Source organism: Ruditapes philippinarum, unplaced genomic scaffold (assembly GCF_026571515.1).
Source record: "Ruditapes philippinarum isolate M1 unplaced genomic scaffold, ASM2657151v2 ctg8567_1_1_1_1, whole genome shotgun sequence".
Classification (NCBI taxonomy): domain Eukaryota; kingdom Metazoa; phylum Mollusca; class Bivalvia; order Venerida; family Veneridae; genus Ruditapes; species Ruditapes philippinarum.
Genome location: NW_026854916.1, coordinates 1 through 19,684, shown reverse-complemented (window position 1 = coordinate 19,684; position 19,684 = coordinate 1). Strand labels below are relative to the sequence as shown.

The following is a 19,684-nucleotide window of genomic DNA, read 5'->3' as shown; positions in this document are numbered from 1 at the left end:
TAGTTTCTCTCACAATGAATTACGCAATTTACGCTCAATCGCTCATAAAGATCTTTTGAAAAAGTATACCTCATACTTATTATTTAAAGGATTCTTTTTCTTATTTCAGTATTTACGTTTGGAACAAATTTCCTATAACAATCAAAAATGACTTAACAATCTTTCAAAAAACAGCTGTAAAATTATTTTCTAAGTTTACAGTGTTAGATACATGATGAAAATTGACCACCTTATATTGTAACTGTTGTACATATGCTGATATCATCATATTTGTTTTAATCATTACAAGTTTATCTATAATTACTATGATTAATATCAGTGTCAGTCGGATGAATGAATGAAAATATCTAACCTTTACATTCTAGAATATATTTCACTTTTTTTGTACAAAAAGATTTTTAAATTTTGTATATATCAGCATTTTTTTCTTTGTTATTGTTAAATCAAAAAGCCGTACTGAAAATAAATATACTTCTTACTATGTAAACTTTGTATGTAACCTTCTATAAGTAAAGATTTTATTGTTATTATTATTTTTATATTACACAATATCAATAAAGAATGGCGACATTAAATGAACACATCCCACAACACAGGATCACCAGAAAGGAGCCCAGGTCTGGGCACATGGTCGAGATGTCGTTATAAAATAGGAAATTCATCATGTAATACTCTATTTTTGATGCACTTTCTTGCAGCAAATATATACAGTACACCCTACGCAGTGTTGAAGAGCTGTGCCGCTATACTTTTTGTATCAGTACACCTGAGAAAGAAGATAAGTCATCACCAGACAATCGATCTAATTCATTGAAAAACATTCCCCCAACCCAAACATTGTCACCTTTTCGTACCAACGCAGCTGCGCTAAAAGATGTACATTTTGGATCAGTAGCTTTATTCGTGTTATTCGGGACATTAAACTCTCCGGTTACAATCTTACTACCTCGAACCTTTATGTGGTACTCTATTTCTGGTGTACTTTTCTTGCCGCAAATGTGTGCTGTAAACAGATAAATCCCTTCAGTTGGCGCTGTGAAAAACCCAGTAAATTTGTTGTAGGCGTCGCCTTCGTTCAATAAAATATTTGAGAATTTAATTGGTTCCAGACCCGCGTAGTTTATTGCATCCATAACATTAAATGCTACTGTCTCTGAAATATGTTTAAATATGTTTTTGAACTTAGAGATTTTTTTTCAACCACAAGGAATTCATGGCAGTCAAAATGTGTAGAGTAATGCATTTTAAAAATATCACACATCCAAGAAACACAAATAATCTAAAAGAATGTTAAACCATGCAAATAAAATTAATTTAAACAATATATAATCCACTGTTGTCAACATACATAACATATAATTTCTTTTTCACATGAATATTCATAATCAAATATTTATTGCAAAAAAGTATATAAAAATGAATAGATAATATTGGTATAAAACAGAGAACTTATATATTCAATTCAAGAAATTAGTTTTGATTATAGTCCTAAGATGTTGTGACTGGTAAATTTTTAAAACTTTTTAGATGTATGAAGAATAAGGTATGTAACAAAACTAAAAATTTAAAATGAAAAAAATAGACTAACGTGTTTTTTTCTCCGTTGTCTGATCCAACTCTTTAATTTGCTTTTCCAAAGCAGCAAACTTTTGCGACAGGTCTGAAAATCTATTATTGCAACTAGCTTTCACTTCATCTGTAGCTGCCTTTAAACTGGAGGTACTGTTCTCGAGGTCTTTTTTAATGTTTTCAACAACTACTGTCATGCCTTTCATGCTCTCTTTTACAAGAAAAGAAAGAAAGAAAACAATGCATCGTATGTGATATGTGTTTATAATCCATTTTAATTTTTTATATTTGGACTTCACACAAAGTAGATATGTTATGTTTTAAACTCTTCACACTATAGGTGGTCACAGTATAAATATAATGACAATGTCATTAAAAAACCTTTTCTTATAGAACAGACCAATTTTACTTGGCCTATAATAGGATATGCAGCTTCCCATACATAGTTTATTCATTCTTTTATCCTAATTAGACATTCTCAGTAAGAATTTTATAAATTTCAAAATTTTCTATGACTCAAAGATGAAATAATGAAAAAACAACTAATGTTGGAATGTGTACATAATTATGTTATGCAAAAGAGGAGAAAGTCTTAATGTCATGACCTGTTTATGATGTGTAAATATCTTTCAGCTCTAGAATTCGGACACAATATTGCATCATTGTAAGGTCAGTTGTAGGTCATTAACAAGGAAAAACAAATAGGCAAAAAGACCTTACTAACAAAGATGAGTTTGTATGCTCATTTTTTTTATTGAATTTTTGTTAAAGATTGTATTTTTCAATTTTTTGTTGAATTTGATTTAAACTTGGAGAAAGCACATTTCAATAAATTTTGGGACATACTGTTCAACCGGAGTTTCATGTGCATAATTAAATTTTGGCATCAGTTGAGCTGTTTTTGATATTTTTGAAACCATTGCACATACTTTCTTGTTTTTATGTACAGAGACTTGAAATTTGGAATGAATGTTCAGAGACTTGAAATTTGGACCAGGAATGTAATTTCTGATGCGAATTGAATTAAGATATCAACTGATTACTTTTGATATTATTATTTGATATTGTTTGACCTAGTTTGTCGTTTTTTGATGTACCTGCTGGAAATTTGGACAAGGGGTTTAATTTCTGATTCTGAATTGAATTTTGATATGAACTGGCCTACTTTTGATATATTTGATCTCGCTTTACCTACTTTTTTGTCTTTTATTTACAGACATGAAATTTGGACAAGGGGTGTAATTTGTGCAATTTTTGATGTCGAATTCGATTTTGATACCAGCTGACCTATTAAGGTATTATTTACACCATTTGACCAACTTTCTTGTATTTTGACAATCAGATTTTAAATTTGAACCAGGTTTAAAAATTCTGATGTCAAAATGAATTTTGATATCAACTGACCTACTTTTGATATTTTTGATATAATTTGACCTTCATTCTTGTGTTTTTTGACATACAGACTTGAAATTTGAACTAGGGGTGTAATTTCTGATGCTGAATTGAATTTTGATATCAACTGGCCTAATTTTCATATTTTTTTACAATGTTTGACTTATTGGTTTTTTTTGAGGTACAGTTATGTTACCATACAGAATGTATAAAAAATTGTTGTCCCAAACTGTAAACTTCAATCATCTACTCCTTACATGTTTTGCATGTGACATTTTGTGTTTTCATTCAAAAAAGTTATATATAAATTGTCCAGTCAAAATTAATCCTGCTCTAATGGTCATTTATTCTGCATTTATTCTACATAGTCTCATAGGAACACACTTGCAATATACATATTTTTAACGAAGCCTTTACAAAATATAAGGGCAAAATATTTCAATTCATATAGTGAATAATTAAATGATGGGTAAGATGAGTGATCTAGTGCCATCTTAGTGGCTCTATTGTTATTATGAAGAAAAAAAGCTACAACAATCAGGTTTGTAAAAGTATATTACTAGAGGGGCAAGTTAAAGTTGAGCTGAACTTGCCAAAAGAGCTGGACTTGCCTTTCAGCAAGTTCTTTTGAAAAATAATTTCACTGAAAAGCAGTTTTTTCTGGTGAGCGACTCAGGGCCATCATGGCCCTCTTGTTATGATGTTGTTTTAAAGCTAGATTTAACTTAACATATATATTGTAACGGGTATCAGTCAAGCGACTAAATATTCTTACTTCTGTCACACAGCTATATGATATTTTTATTTTTTCTTTGCACTGAAACTTGTTATTTCGCTGAAACATGTTATTTCAAATAATAATATAACACTTTTTACTTTTAAAAAACTAAATTGAAAGAAGAATGATATTGCGTTAGGAAAATCAGAAAGGTAATAATTAAAGGTCGGATTGAACATTATAAATATGCTCATTTAGCGCATCCATTTCATTGAAAATTTTAAAAAATCAACAAGTCTTTGTATGAATTTTAATGTTTGACGCAAGAATATTGTTAGTTTTTATATTTTTTGAAAATCGACATCTTTTAACGTCAACAAAGTCATTGCGTTTAACTAACCATTTATTTTATATTTAACATTACATAACATAAATTTATTGTGCATAAAATTCTTTTATAAAGTTTATAGCAGAAAAAGAGATATTAATGTGACAAGTACATGAAAACGTGTTTTCAGAAAGAAAACAAGTTAAATTGACTTTAAGAATACAGAGTATTTTTCACATTTTAATAAATTTCAGTGAACATGTATTTATTTTATCATGCCAGCTGTTGTTTCCAAATTAATAACAAGAGTATAATATGGGGGTATAATATCAAATTATGAAATTATTTTTCTATTGGCAAAACATATATATTTCGATTAATTACAAATAGAGTGTTCAGCTGTTGAGTTCAATAATTACATCAAATTTATGTATAAAAGGCCAATGACTAAAATACTGTCGAAACTATTTTGTTCTCAATTCGCGATATTTAGGACATACAAAAACATGAGCTGTCACAGGAGACAGCGAAGCTCGACTAATAAAATACTGGACGCAGTAAGGAAGACAAAACTATGAAAGAAAAATAAATTATGTATATTTATATATTAGTTATAGTAAAAAAATAACAATGTTTACATAAATTCCAAGATCAAGGGAATAATTCTTGAAATAGTCATGCTAGAGTTATGAACATTGTCACATAACATGTGTGTAATGATGAGAAATATATATTTGAAGTTTGAAGTAGATACATTAAAAAGTAAAGCGGTTATAATATTTCATAAAGAAAATCCTAAGTTCAAAGAGAGATAAAATCTGTATTGCTTCAAGAGTTTTGAATCTTGTCATATAAAATGTCATTGATGATAAGGAATAAGTATTTGAAGTTTGAGGTAGATACCTTTAAAACTAAAAATGTTATAGTAAAAAATAACATTTTTCAAGTAAAAAAATCTAAGTTTATGGGGAGATTATTCTTGCAATATTGGTGCTAGAGTTATGAACCTTGTCACATAACATGTGGTAAATGATAAGGTATATATATTTGAAGTTTGAAGTTCATCCCTTAAGAAATAAAGAAGTTACAATAAAATAGTATATTTTTAAGGAAGATTCTAAGTTCAAGGGGAGATAAATCTGAAAATATTGGTGCTAGAGTTATGAACCTTGTCACATAAGATGTGATTGATGATAAGGAACATTTATTTGAAGTATGAATTTATACCTTAAGAAATAATAAAGTAACAGTAAAAATAATATTTTTAAGGAAAAGTCTAAGTTCAAGGGGAAATAAATTTGAAAATATTGGTGCTAGAGTTATGAACCTTGTCACATAAGATTTGGTTGATGATAATGAACATTTATTTGATTTGTGAAGTTGATTCCTTAGGAAATAAAGAAGAAACAGTAAAAAATAGTTTTTTTTAAGAAAAATTCTAAGTTCAAGGGGAGATAAATCTAAAATATTGGTGCTAGAGTTACGAACCTTGTCACATAAGATGTGGTTGAGGATACGGAACATATATTAGAAGTTTGAAGTTGATACCTTAAGAAATGACAAAGTTATAGTGAACATTTTTTTACTGCACCAAAACTTTAATCTGAAATCTGGACGCGGACGCGGAGCCGACGCCGGGGCGAGTAGGACAGCTCTCCATATACTTCGTATATAGTCGAGCTAATAAAGTAAAATTCAGTTTCTGCTTTTTTCATAATATTACACGTTTTACAAAGACGATCTTCTAACGCGATATTCTCGTTACGTCCGTTTTCTATAAATAAATTTCTATAAAATAACATGTGCTAAGTTCTTGATTTGAGATAATTATACAGTAAGAATGGAGGCGTAGCGAATTATTTATGTCTGAGTACTAGCTTTGATAAAATGTATGCTCGGCTATTTTCGTTAAGCTTAGGATTATTATATTAATCGGATTTAAACGATTTGTTATTAGACTTTTTGAAAAATAAAGTAAGGACGTTGACTCTAGGACAGGGACGAATTTAGGACGGTCGACGATCACTCAATTTCTACCATAAGTAACTGTCCCGATAATTTTAATTCACGTAAACAAAGCGCTTTTTTTAGCCACACACAAATAAATCTGACTGTCGAGAAGTGAAATATTAGAAGATTTTCGCTAAATTATTAACTTCAGTGTTAAATAACAGGTTTACCACCAACAAAAATATCTCTAAATTAATAAGGACTACAAACCCTAATGGAAATTCTAATTTAAGAATGATTCGGTTCGTTTCAGACTTATTTCTTATAACTTCCCCGAGGTCCAGGGGTTACAAACTCGTTTAGGAAGCGAGAGGTCTGTGGTTCAAATCCAAGTCAAGGCAACTTTTTTAAGTGTCTTTTTAGCGATTTTAACGTTCTTTCTTAAGGAATTAGCCATGATATGCAAGGACAAAGTGTGGCTGTCATAACAAATGTACATTAATAATTTCATAATGCAAGTTAGAAACTCTGGTCTTGCAAAATTCCGTATGTATCAAACTCAAACTGTTATAGCAAAAAATCTAAACGCAGTCGCTGCAAATAGGTACCCTATAAGATGAATTAAAGTATATCAAAATAAACTTATACAGGAAAATACATACATATATATACAGTACGGATCAGGAAATACCGCAGAGCATGCACCCTTTTGATTTGTTTAATTGGTAACTCGATATCATTAAAGATAGTAAACAGTCTATAAAATACACGAGAAGCATGCTGTGCAATCGATTTTGACTGCGGTACCAGGTTCCATTTTTCAATAATGTGATACCTAAATATTTAAATGACTTACCAACTTTTAAGTGTGTATCTTCAATGTAAAAGTTATGTTGAGAGTGACGACATCTTTCAAATATTAATATTTAAGTTTTTGTAGTATAAATTGTTAGACCCCACTTCCTATACAATACATTACAAGATCATTAATCATAGACCGTAACGCTTCCGGGAATGTAGCATAAAGTACTTGGTCATTAGCATACAATAATAAAACGTATTTTACTTCTTTGATTCTTGATATCATTAATATTTGTATTAATATTTTGTGTGACGTTATTTGCGAAGTACATAAATAGCACAGGGTAACTCGGGTCCCCTTGTTTTCATCCAATGTATGTCTGATGATTCTGAATTGAACTTTACACAAGACACATTGCTTTTACGGCCTGTACAAATTCAACTTTTTTTCCGTTACAAGTTTTTGACATAAGTATGTTTAATTAATTCCATCAAAACATATAATCAATAAAACAGCAGTAAAGTTTTTCCCCAAGTCTAAAAAACTTTACTTAATACAGAATTTAGGAGAAAATACAATCAATTATTGACACCCTTTGGAATACGAATTGATTTTTGTCAAGTTTATCTTATTTATTGGTTATTTATTGGAGCATTGAGTTAATCTGCTCAAATGCAACTGACAGTAAATTTTTGCAAGTACATTAATAAGACATATGCCTCGATAATTCTTAGCATCATTTACGTCCCCTGTTTTAAAGATAGGTGTAACTATTCCTAAACCCAAAGAACTAGGATATTCACCATTGTTAAATAATCTATTATACATTTTCAATAATAGAGATGAAATTAAATCATAGCTCGATTTGGAAGGTTATCTAAAAATAACTGTGGATCTAAGTTCTTGTTCTGTAAAATTACCATCTAGGTCAGTGTCGGGCTGGCCGTTCTGCGGAATATAGTCGTCATGTTCACTACTCTGCGGATCCTTACCAAACATGCATTTAAACAAACTATCGAGATTAAGATTATCAGCCTTTAATGGTGCCTTTTTAAAAAAGATTTTCAAATGTTTTTCCAAAATTGTCTAGGTTGAGATTTACCTACATTGCTAAATTTCTGTCCCACATATTAAATGTTTTGTGCTTCACTTTATTAGAAGAACAATACCCTGTTTTCATTTGTTTCATTTGTTTTATTAATTAAGATCAAAAATATAATGTGCGCGTTTAAACTCATTTTTTTGCCGAAAAGAAGTTAGCAACCAATCTTTACTTGTTTTTCTAAAGTGTATGGTTACATGTTTTGTGTAAGATTTATCGAAGATTTTATGCGCACTATCAGCCATTTATGTGGTTCGTGAGATGCGCGTTCGATAATGTGATTAATAGTGACCTATGCACGAAAAATATGTTGTTTTTTTGTCATTCGATACTATTTTAGAGGTCAAGGGAGCTGTGTTAAACGATGAATTCGTGCAGGTGCTATCATTGTCGTCTGCTAAACGTAGCGAAAATTTAAACTCCATAGCAGCATGAGCTCATATACTGAACTGCGACACAGTTTCAAAGTCTAAAAAGTTTAATAGTAAATTATTTTCGGTGAGAACAAAAGTAAATTTTCCTGGTTAGTTATTTAACCGGCCATTTGCAATTTGTAACCCAGTAGATAGTCATAGATCTATAAGTCGCCTATCATTGTGGTCAATAGCTGTATCTTTGTTTACTCGAGGTGGAATAGATACGTTTGTATTTAATACATCTAAGATTTGATCTAAATATTTACCAAAAACAATGACATCCTCTACTATTTAGGTCCCCGTTTGGTTTCCCTTATATGGTAAAAGTCCGTGCACACATCCACGTTGTCATTCAATGGCGAATATTCGCAGTGCTTTTGTTGTTCAATTTTACATTTATGTCCGGATTGGTTAAACAAATATCCTCTTCTGACATTAGCACATGTATTCTCCACAAATTTTGATTAAAACGAGTAATTAAATGCTTTTTCAATCCATTTTTGAGAGAACGGAAAAACATGTTTAAAACCGTGATAGCAAAATATCTTGCGCATTAACCCTATATAATTATTGAATAAATATTTTCATTCACTATTTCACGACATGCTATTTTTTTTTAATTCACAACTAGTATTGGCATGACGCGCGATATTTCAACAATGTGTACGTCAAAACGGAGGAAAATTATTTTATGTAAAATCGAAGTATACGAGTATGTAGCAAAGATAAAAGGAAGATATCAGTATAAAGGCATACACTAGTGAACATTATAAAATTTAAATGAAGAACAGGATGTTTTACGGATAAAAAGTCGCAATTCTGCCGCCGCCTATAGGGGGTTCATAGACATCATACTAACGCTCCTTGTTTACAGAATAAAGCTTAAATATGTACATGTTTGCATAGCCACATAAAATAATAGTTTCATGGGCATGAAATGCCATGGTTTTGTCGAAAAAGAAATTTTCATGTTGTTTTTTTTTTAACTGTGGAATGTCCTGTTTTGCAAAACAAAATAAAAATGCAAATAATTATGTGCAAAGTAACCTTACAGCAGACGAAACAAGATATCATTGGATAATATTTTATGAACATTCCACGAAAAGCATGAAAATTAGTGATCTAAATTATTTTGCAGTAATTTCTCTTCAACCTGTATAATAAATTATGATTTATTATTTTTAAATTTTTATGCATTGAACATTTTTAAAGTAGCTCCTTCTTAAAAACATAAAATTTGAAAATTTTACATATATCAACAGGGACACTTAAAATGGAAATATATGTAAAAATATACTCAGTCTTATACAGAAAATTGATTGATTAAATATGTACATGTTTGCATAGCCACATAAAATAATAGTTTCATGGGCATGAAATGCCATGGTTTTGTCGAAAAAGAAATTTTCATGTTTTTTTTTTTTAACTGTGGAATGTCCTGTTTTGCAAAACAAAATAAAAATGCAAATAAGGTTGTGCAAAGTAACCTTACAGCAGACGAAACAATATATCATTGGATAATATTTTATGAACATTCCACGAAAAGCATGAAAATTAGTGATCTAAATGATTTTGCAGTAATTTCTCTTCAACCTGTATAATAAATTATTTCTTTAATTTAAAGTATGATTTATTATTTTTAAATTTTTATGCACTGAACATTTTTAAAGTAGCTCCTTCTTAAAAACATAAAATTTGAAAATTTTACATATATCAACAGGGACACTTAAAATGGAAATATATGTAAAAATATACTCAGTCTTATACAGAAAATTGATTTTTAGAGCAATTTTCAGACCGACTTGAGTTTAAATTTTTCATATTTAAAAATGTTGTTCAATAAATGTGATAACAATTGAAAAAGGTAGAGAACATCTTTTAACGATTTGAAATTTTGTACATAATATTGGTATAGACCTAAATCAAATGGTTTAAATATTTTGAAAAAAAAGTTTTGACCCAGTCATGTCAAGTTATACCTCAGATGAGCCCCCTTAATAAGTACTGTCATCTTAGAATAAATATTTTGATAGAATACCTTTAATTTCAGCTATTTCTGAAGATGTATTTTGTCTAAGTTCTTTAAGTTCTTCTTTTAGGTCCTCGAGAACATTCTTCTGTTTGTCAAATTCTGTTCGAAGTGCACGCAGACGTACCATTAAAGCATTCAGATCGTTTTCTCTACAGTTATCATTGTTTGCAAGCAACACATTCAAGTTACCAATGATAACCAGTATAGAGAGAAGAAATTTCATTTTTCAATAAAATTTGATTTAAAATATCCGCATATAATCAACAACGTCCGTTTATAAACTATTATTACGTTGGAGTTTAAATTTGTCCCTGTTTACCAAACAGTCTGAAATGTTTTAACTGAATAAAAATATATTTTGTTTACGGTACAGGTAATCAGTTTTTCCTCGTATCGCTACACAATATTTATCGTATACATAATAAAGACAGCCCACATCATATTATACTAAGTTTTATCAGAAGTTCTGTATCAATCGCAACTTTTCGGCCCTTTCCGTCAGTCTTCGGTTAAGGACCTCGAACACAATAGTGTGGATATTCAGAACGGATGCGGTATTTCGGTCTAACCTACGCTAAAAAACTAAACATGTAAACAAAAAGTAATTTAATGCTGGGAGTTGTTGACATTTTTATTTCCAATATATGTAGTAAAAGTCCACAAAAAATAAGTTAATTCATAGGTACAAAAGCAAACAATACATTATTTATATCTTTATTAATATGGTTGTAGAAACCGATAGCACAAAAAAACCAACTATTGACATTAAGTCGGATTCGTTTAAAATTGAACATCAATGGGCATATTTAAATTACATTTCTAAGCTTCTCAATTCCTCCATCATACTATCCAGATTCGAGTCCTCGGTATCAGCAGACGCTTGCTCCTTACAAGCTGATATCCCACAGGGCTTTTACTCTTCCAATAAACCAGCAGAAGCAGTCGGCAATTTGTATACCTCTTCTCCATTGTCATCCGAAATCAACGGTTCTCCTTGGATCATTTTTTTATAGTCTACGCGACTTTTTTTTCCTATCATTAGTCCTTAAAGACATTTTATTCCAACTAAAATGGAATAATAAACCCAGCAAGGGTCTATATCCCTTGAAATTATTGTTCTATTATTAATGGGGTACATGTATTGTTCCTGAATTAAAATGGCTAGAGATAAGGTTTACTAAGTAATGGGGTGCAGAAATGGTTCTTAGACAAGGGTTTAAGATAACATAATGGTTCTTTAAGTAATGGGTTACAGGTGTGGTTCTTGAATTAGAAATGTTAAAGATAAGGTTCTTTAATAAATGGTCCCTTTAATTAAAGAAGTGAAAGATAAACGTATGTTTTTTTAATTAAGGGGGTACTGGAATGCTTCAAGAATTAGAATGATTAAAGATATGGTTCTTTAAAAAAAGGTACAGGTAGAGCAGGTTAAAAATGTAATACTTGAATAAATGGGGTACAGGAATGGTTCCTGAACAAGACGTGTTAATGCTATGGTTCTTTAATAAATTGGGTACATGAATGGTTCCTGAACTATAGGGGTTACAGGTATGGATCTTTATTTAATGGGATACAGGTAGGGTTCTTTAATTAGAGGGTTTACAGTACAAATGATGTTGAGATCAGGAAGTTTTAAAATGTAATATATTATGACACTGCTATTCATTACTACAATGAATCATAAAAATTGAGGAAAGATTTGATATAATTAATAGATATGTAAATGAATACTTGTGAGAACATTTTCCTGCTTTCAAATCCTGTATTCATATTTTTGATAATGATATTTAATATAGAAATTTTGCACTGCTGAAATGCATAATTTACAGTTAAAAAGAAAAAGAAAATAAATCTATTTGGTCTAACACGGCTTGTACTTAAGTTTTCATTTTGATTTCAGAACAAAGTAGTTTTAAGAAAAATAAAACTTTAAATTTATTTCATTTTTTGAAAACACCAGGAATCATAGAAATCTGAAAACAAAGTGATCCCCCGGAAGCATTAATCTCAACAAAATAACATGAAAATTACAGACTGGGTTTGATTGAGTCTGTACATGAGGGATTATGAATACGTGCAACATCCCACACGCCCCCTAGCACCGGCTTGAGCGGTACTCAATTCTTAACACTTAATAGTGCTGGCATCATTGATCACGAAGGACCAGAAAAAGAAAACAACACTTAAGTGAAGTATGGGGCAAGTATAGCTGTCTTTAAAAATACTCAAATACATTTGTTCAAACCAAAGCTTATTTTTTGTTTGTTTTGTTACAGTTTCTTAAAAAAAACTTATTTGCCATATAACTGAACCAAAGTTTAAATGATAAATTATTTTATATAAGAACAAAATGCCACTTTAATTTGATATTTCCAGTGCCGGCATCAAAATAGTGTTTAATCTGAGGAGGAGGGAAGGAGGTCTTTTTCGAAGACAAAATCAAATCAAATAGGTGAAGTTCTGAATGTAACTTTTAAATGATATGTTCAGTTTTGGTATAGTATTGTTGCCAGGAGAATGTGCCGCAATGGCTGCCTATATTGCGGAAGAAAAGAGAATATCTAGAAAAAAGTGAGATCGGCCTTACACCAGATGTAATCATTCATTTGATGACCAGGGCTTTGTCTTGAGTGAAAGCAGGTATATTGATATTTTTGTTTTTCTTCAGCATAACTATAATAATTTTTATGACGAAAATCAGCAAGGAATTGTACCATTATTTATTAAGGTCATTTTAACTGCAATATAATCGGAACATATTTATAGGAAAACATTTCTTTTATTTTTCTCCGTAATCCATGAAATGAAACATAAATGAGCCTCAATATTTGAGCCGCGTCATGACAAAACCAACATAATGCGTTTGCGACCAGCACGGATCCGGACCAGCCTGCGCATCCGCATAGTCTGATCAGTATCCATGCTGTTCGCTATCAGTTTTGCTTCTTGATATAGGGTTGGTAAGCGAACAGCATGGATCCTGATCAGACTGCTCGGATGCGCAGGCTGGTCTGGATCCATGCTGGTCGCAAACGCACTATGTTGGTTTTGTCATGACGCGGCTCATATTTGTCTTAGATCGCTAAAGTATTCTATTCTTGAAATATCTTTTATAATAATCTTTAAAAAATGATTTAATATATGTTATAAATGATACACAAGAGGAACAAACAATTGCAAATGATGACTGAATACCTTTTATTTTATCCTTAGTTTAAAATTTTAACAAGGTCTTTATTAGATACAAAATGTGAAAGAAAAGTCACTGATGTACATAAAAAAAGCTTTGTATTTTTTCACATCATTTTTTTCTCTCTAAGATCATGATATAAAATCTGTATTTTATTGTTCTCAGCAACAAAATATATGGATGGAAATACATTCATCATAAATTACAATGTTCATGTAGTTGATTTTCTTTATATCCATGAAGAGTTATGAAGACTCTATGTACATGTATAATGGACGATTTATACATGGTTAGTCAAACATGCATGCCAGGGAAGGTCCCACGATAATGTAAGAACTTTTGGCCCAACACTTTTGGTACACTTAAATATGTTTATAAAATTGTGAAATTGTATATTGTGTGTATATTTATACGAAACTAAACATGTATGTATTTGAAGCATGAAATCGTGTGTATAATAATTATGCACTAAAATATATGGAGAATAATCATGTTTTTGTTTTTGATAACTGTATCGACTGGTATGGAAATAAATATTTCGTGAGTGGCGGTTGCCATGAGTAAAATATAATAATTGCCATATCACAAGATGAAAATACATCCTGTATTTATAACAGAAATTGAATTTTCTGTTTATGATTTTCCACCTTACAGTTATTACGAGTTCTTTCTTACTTTCGTATACTGGCTAAATTAAGGCAAGACACCATTAAAAATACCAAAATATGATTTACTGAAGTGCAGTTGTTTTACATTGAAAAAATACATATTATGTTTTATAAATATTTCTCAGTATTTGTTTTAAAAGTATATAATAAAGATATATATGTAATGGAATAAAATTAAAAGGGTTAAGATTTAATGGGAAAAGACCATAAACACTACATTTTCAGAGTATTTTCGTATTAGATTCATGACATTGAAAGAAGAAGACATTTGATTAAGAAGAGATTATGTGTACTTTTGCAAGAAAATAAAAATTTATCTTATACCAAGTTTTGGATTGCATCACAAAACTCATACTAAAAATCAAAATGTCTTTTTTATATCCAAATAATTACTTAATATGTTTATGCCTTTAAAATTTTAGTGATTTTACTGCATCATCTTTGTAAGCAAAAATTGTGGGAGCAAATCCAATATCTGCCTTCGATATACTGTACTGGACATTTTCACCTTGCTCGTTCAGTTGATGCATCCTGTCGAGTCCCGCAAGAAAGATGTAGCAGAGTTTATCAATAAAACAATCCCCATCTGTCCTTATTTCCTTGTATGCGAATATAACGTACCGGTCTGTTGCTACGGTCATGTATATCAAAATTCATATCACCTGTATTTGCAATGTGGTCTGGGTTTAAAAATAAGCTTTCTCTATAAACATGTTTTATAATTTCACCTCAAGAATTCGTGAGATGCATTTGTTACTGCTTTCCTGAGACATTTATAGCGGATAGACCCCCAAACCTGTAACTCATAATAGCTGATTATTTATATATAGTTTAAATTGTTTCAAGTCTTTTTTAAAATCAATATAATTTTAAAAGTTTCAATTTGTCGTTTTCGACATTATGCTTGAAACGAGACAAATACTTGGAGTTTGAGCGAATCTTAGAACTTGCTTGAAATCTCAAGTGTTTGTTGAACAGTTTGAGATTTTGTTCCCCTGATCAACAGCAAATAAGGCTCCATTTTGTCAGATAGCCACATTGGTTATAGTAAAGGCCAATTTATCGTCTAGAACTTTTACGTTGATCTTGCTCGTCGCCTTTTCAATTTTATCACTTTGGCGTCCATTCACGATTGACAAACTTGTTCATCTCAGGGGGTAGCTCATCAGCCACCTTCCATTTCACTGATTTTGTGGTTTAAATGGAGAAGACCCCATGAATAATCTTAAGTTTATTTTCCATAATATTACCTGAAAGATCGTATTATTCTATAATATTATTTAGTTAGCCATTTTTAACTGTGATTGTAAATTGTTATTCATTTCGTTTCCAAAATGGTACAATGTCAAGATAAATTAATGTTTTAATGAAAATTAAAACATTTAACTTCAATATCATTCCAGATAAGTAAAATACACAGGTCTTGATAGCATCAAACTGTACAATTTTTTTTAAGAAATGAAAAATGTTCAATGTAATGTACCTTTATAATCACAATTATACAGTGTTTGTAATAGATCTTTTTCAGAAAAACAATAGTTATTTCTATAGATAGTCAGAGCTTAGTCACTAGGTTAAATCATATAATTTGTATCTATGAAAACTGTTTTACCCATTGGAACAAATTGTTAAAGCCGCATGCCGCCAGATGAGTCAAACATTTTTGTATTTCAGATCCATTATAGTGTCAAATATATAATTGTCCTAAATATAGATTTCATTTACTCAAGCAGTGAAAGGTTAAAAGTTACACTTAAAACAATGGAATGAAATCAGGCGTATTCATATACACAATATTTTTGTATATTTGACGATATTAATTAGAGGGACGTTAAATGTTTGTCCATGATGCTTTGTATATTATGGGCCGGTGGCCTTATTATCAAATAAATATGTTGTTGTTGTTGTTGTTGTTATTGGGAAATAAGATTTACTTTTGCTTTGAAAAGACAAACATAATTTTTATGTTTTCTCTATCTTATATGTTGCTAAAGCTTGATGCATACTGTAAAATAATTGTTTGCTGTTTGTTTCCCTACTGCTTCCTAACCATGGAAATTATTGTGACCACCAAACAAATTACTAAACATGGAAGCAGAGTCTGTCAACCACACTTTAATATTTGTCAAATGTTAAAGCATTCTAAGTACTTAATATACAAACAATATTTTACCATCAAATCTGCCATGTTTTGTTGGAGGGATAATTAAGATGTGTGAAGTTGGCGGCCTGGCGGCCTGGCGGCCTAGCGGCGTGAAGTTGGCGGCCTGGCGGCCTGGCGGCCTAGCGGCGTGAAGTTGGCGGCCCAGCGGCCTGGCGGCCTAGCGGCGTGAAGTTGGCGGCCAAGCGGCCTGGCGGCCTGGCGGCCAAAAATTTTAATGTTGTAAAAATGTTTTTTTAACAATAAAACGGCATTTAATGAAGTTTTAAAGATAATTATTGTTATTTAAACGATATATCTAAAGAAAAAATCACTTTCAGAGATTTTTTTAATTTGTCATTTTTGTGAAGTTGGCGGCCCAGCGGCCTGGAGGCCTAGCAGCCAAAAATTTTAATGTTGTAAAAATGTTTTTTTTAACAATAAAACGGCATTTAATGAAGTTTTAAAGATAATTATTGTTATTTAAACGATATATCTAAAGAAAAAATCACTTTCAGAGATTTTTTTAAGTTTGTCATTTTTGTGAAGTTGGCGGCCCAGCGGCCTGGCGGCCTAGCAGCCAAAAATTTTAATGTTGTAATAATGTTTTTTTAACAATAAAACGGCATTTAATGAAGTTTTAAAGATAATTATTGTTATTTAAACGATATATCTAAAGAAAAAATCACTTTCAGAGATTTTTTTAAGTTTGTCATTTTTGTGAAGTTGGCGGCCCAGCGGCCTGGCGGCCTAGCAGCCAAAAATTTTAATGTTGTAAAAATGTTTTTTTAACAATAAAACGGCATTTAATGAAGTTTTAAAGATAATTATTGTTATTTAAACGATATATCTAAAGAAAGAATCACTTTCAGAGATTTTTTTAAGTTTGTCATTTTTGTGAAGTTGGCAGCCTAGCGGCCTGGCGGCCTAGCAGCCAAAAATTTTAATGTTGTAAAAATGTTTTTTTAACAATAAAACGGCATTTAATGAAGTTTTAAAGATAATTATTGTTATTTAAACGATATATCTAAAGAAAAAATCACTTTCAGAGATTTTTTTAAGTTTGTCATTTTTGTGAAGTTGGCGGCCCAGCGGCCTGGCGGCCTAGCAGCCAAAAATTTTAATGTTGTAAAAATGTTTTTTTAACAATAAAACGGCATTTAATGAAGTTTTAAAGATAATTATTGTTATTTTAAACGATATATCTAAAGAAAAAATCACTTTCAGAGATTTTTTTAAGTTTGTCATTTTTGTGAAGTTGGCGGCCCAGCGGCCTGGCGGCCTAGCAGCCAAAAATTTTAATGTTGTAAAAATGTTTTTTTAACAATAAAACGGCATTTAATGAAGTTTTAAAGATAATTATTGTTATTTAAACGATATATCTAAAGAAAAAATCACTTTCAGAGATTTTTTTAAGTTTGTCATTTTTGTGAAGTTGGCGGCCTAGCGGCCTGGCGGCCTAGCAGCCAAAAACTTTAATGTTGTAAAAATGTTTTTTTAACAATAAAACGGCATTTAATGAAGTTTTAAAGATAATTATTGTTATTTAAACGATATATCTAAAGAAAAAATCACTTTCAGAGATTTTTTTAATTTTGTCATTTTTGTGAAGTTGGCGGCCCAGCGGCCTGGCGGCCTAGCAGCCAAAAATTTTAATGTTGTAAAAATGTTTTTTTTACAATAAAACGGCATTTAATGAAGTTTTAAAGATAATTATTGTTATTTAAACGATATATCTTAAGAAAAATCACTTTCAGAGAACTTTTTTATTTTGTAAATTTTAATGTTGTAGAAATGATATTTTAACAATAAAACACATACGCGTTATTTCATACATACTTGTTCGTGTTTTTGATAATATCGATCAGCCGAACAGGACATAAGAATGGCAGACTGGATCGCAGGCTAATATATGGTGTACAATTTCTGTAACAAATTTGAATTGTCCTTTATGAAGTTTTAAAACATTTTTTCTGGTCCCATCCAATTTATTATCCCCGTTCAATCCATGAGTATAAGTCATCCTTTACTGACTTTACAAAATAACTTTTGCTTACACATTTATTAACAATAACTCATGATTACAGATGGGGCTATGGTCATACACTAAATGATTACCTCCTTGTTATTGGATGAAACTGAAAAGTTGAATGGTTGGGATTCTGATTGCTAGCACAAGTTATTCGGGTGAAAAATGTATTGAATGTTTCCATGTTGTCATTTTAACGCTATTTTTTTGTTAGTTCAAAACGTTAACTTGTAATTTTTAAACATTGATTTGTTTTAACATTTGTATATGTTGTATGTTGCTTGTAAAAGTATGTAGTTGTTTACATTATTATCATGAATCACATGTTTGTCAATATAACGTTTTGCTATTGCTGTACTTTAACACTTCATTCTTATGGTGTTGTATATACGGATATTCCCAGAATAAATATACAGTACCTTTGCTTTGTAAGGTTTTGCTCCCATTTTCCATCTGCATCGCATAATTGTTATACCTCAACACCGCATAAATTATGGTAAAAAAATACATTTTGTTACAATGGTGCCAATATTTGGAATAGAATCTTATTTTATAACGGTCATATTATTCTTTAAAATCTTTTGAAAATAAAAATAAAAACATAACTTGTACACGAAATAAATATCTTTATAACCATATCATTATGTTATAATGCTAAATTATGCATGTATATAATAAATAAAGTATTGTTATGGCGAGTGGTTAGCGCGTCGAAATAGTCAACTATGTATCGCTCACCGTGTGGGCACTGTAACACCGCAAAACGTCCGTACCGCAAAACGTTCGCGTGTGGACGTTTTGCGTCGCATATCGTACACATGTGGACGTTTTGCGGTGCATATCGTACTTGGTACGTTTTGAGGCGAGAGTGTGTATTTGCGCCGCATATCGTCCACAATTTCTGTAGTAAAATATATTCACGAATATTTCAAGGACATTTATTCATCTTGAATTATAATTCTACTAGAAGTATTGCATTGAAATTGAATAAATGTAGATGACGACTTAATGTAAGACAGTGCTTCTTTGATCGACGTATTATCACCAGACGAAATTGTTGCAACAGCTTCAACATTTTTGGACAGACACTTGAATGAAGTTATGGGGTTGCCACGACTCGGTTGCTTAATCCTTAGGCCATGCTAAGAAGGCAGTGATGGTTTGGCAACAGATATAACAAGTAAAATATAATAACTAAACTGCGTCCGCTTTGCCGCTCTATATTTCTTTCTTTCTTATGCATGAAAATCTTTTCCATCAATGCCGTTTATCTTTTTTAAAGATATTTCTTGTTACCTGCTGTATTAATATATTGTCACGTGGTATGGTCTCCCTGGTTTTAAAAAAG

At 30.9% G+C, this 19,684-nt stretch overlaps 1 protein-coding gene across 1 annotated transcript; it reads right to left on the bottom strand.

The window, feature by feature from the left end:
* Positions 1-496: 496 nt before the first annotated feature.
* Positions 497-10,727, bottom strand: LOC132741507 (uncharacterized). The gene is made up of 3 exons (XM_060729694.1): positions 10,316-10,727; positions 1,589-1,780; positions 497-1,153 (listed from the first exon to the last, which is right to left on the bottom strand). The coding sequence occupies exons 1-3, from the start codon at positions 10,530-10,532 to the stop codon at positions 744-746; spliced, it is 819 nt and encodes a 272-aa protein (XP_060585677.1). The 5' UTR covers positions 10,533-10,727; the 3' UTR covers positions 497-743.
* Positions 10,728-19,684: the final 8,957 nt, after the last annotated feature.

Excerpts from the sequence above, each read along its gene's own strand:
- LOC132741507 (XM_060729694.1), bottom strand. The coding sequence starts at position 10,532 with ATGAAATTTCTTCTCTCTATACTGGTTATCATTGGTAACTTGAATGTG. Across the intron at positions 1,781-10,315 it reads AGAAATAGCTGAAATTAAAG|AGAGCATGAAAGGCATGACA; the intron begins GTATTCTATCAA and ends TTCTTGTAAAAG. Across the intron at positions 1,154-1,588 it reads GACAACGGAGAAAAAAACAC|AGACAGTAGCATTTAATGTT; the intron begins GTTAGTCTATTT and ends AACATATTTCAG.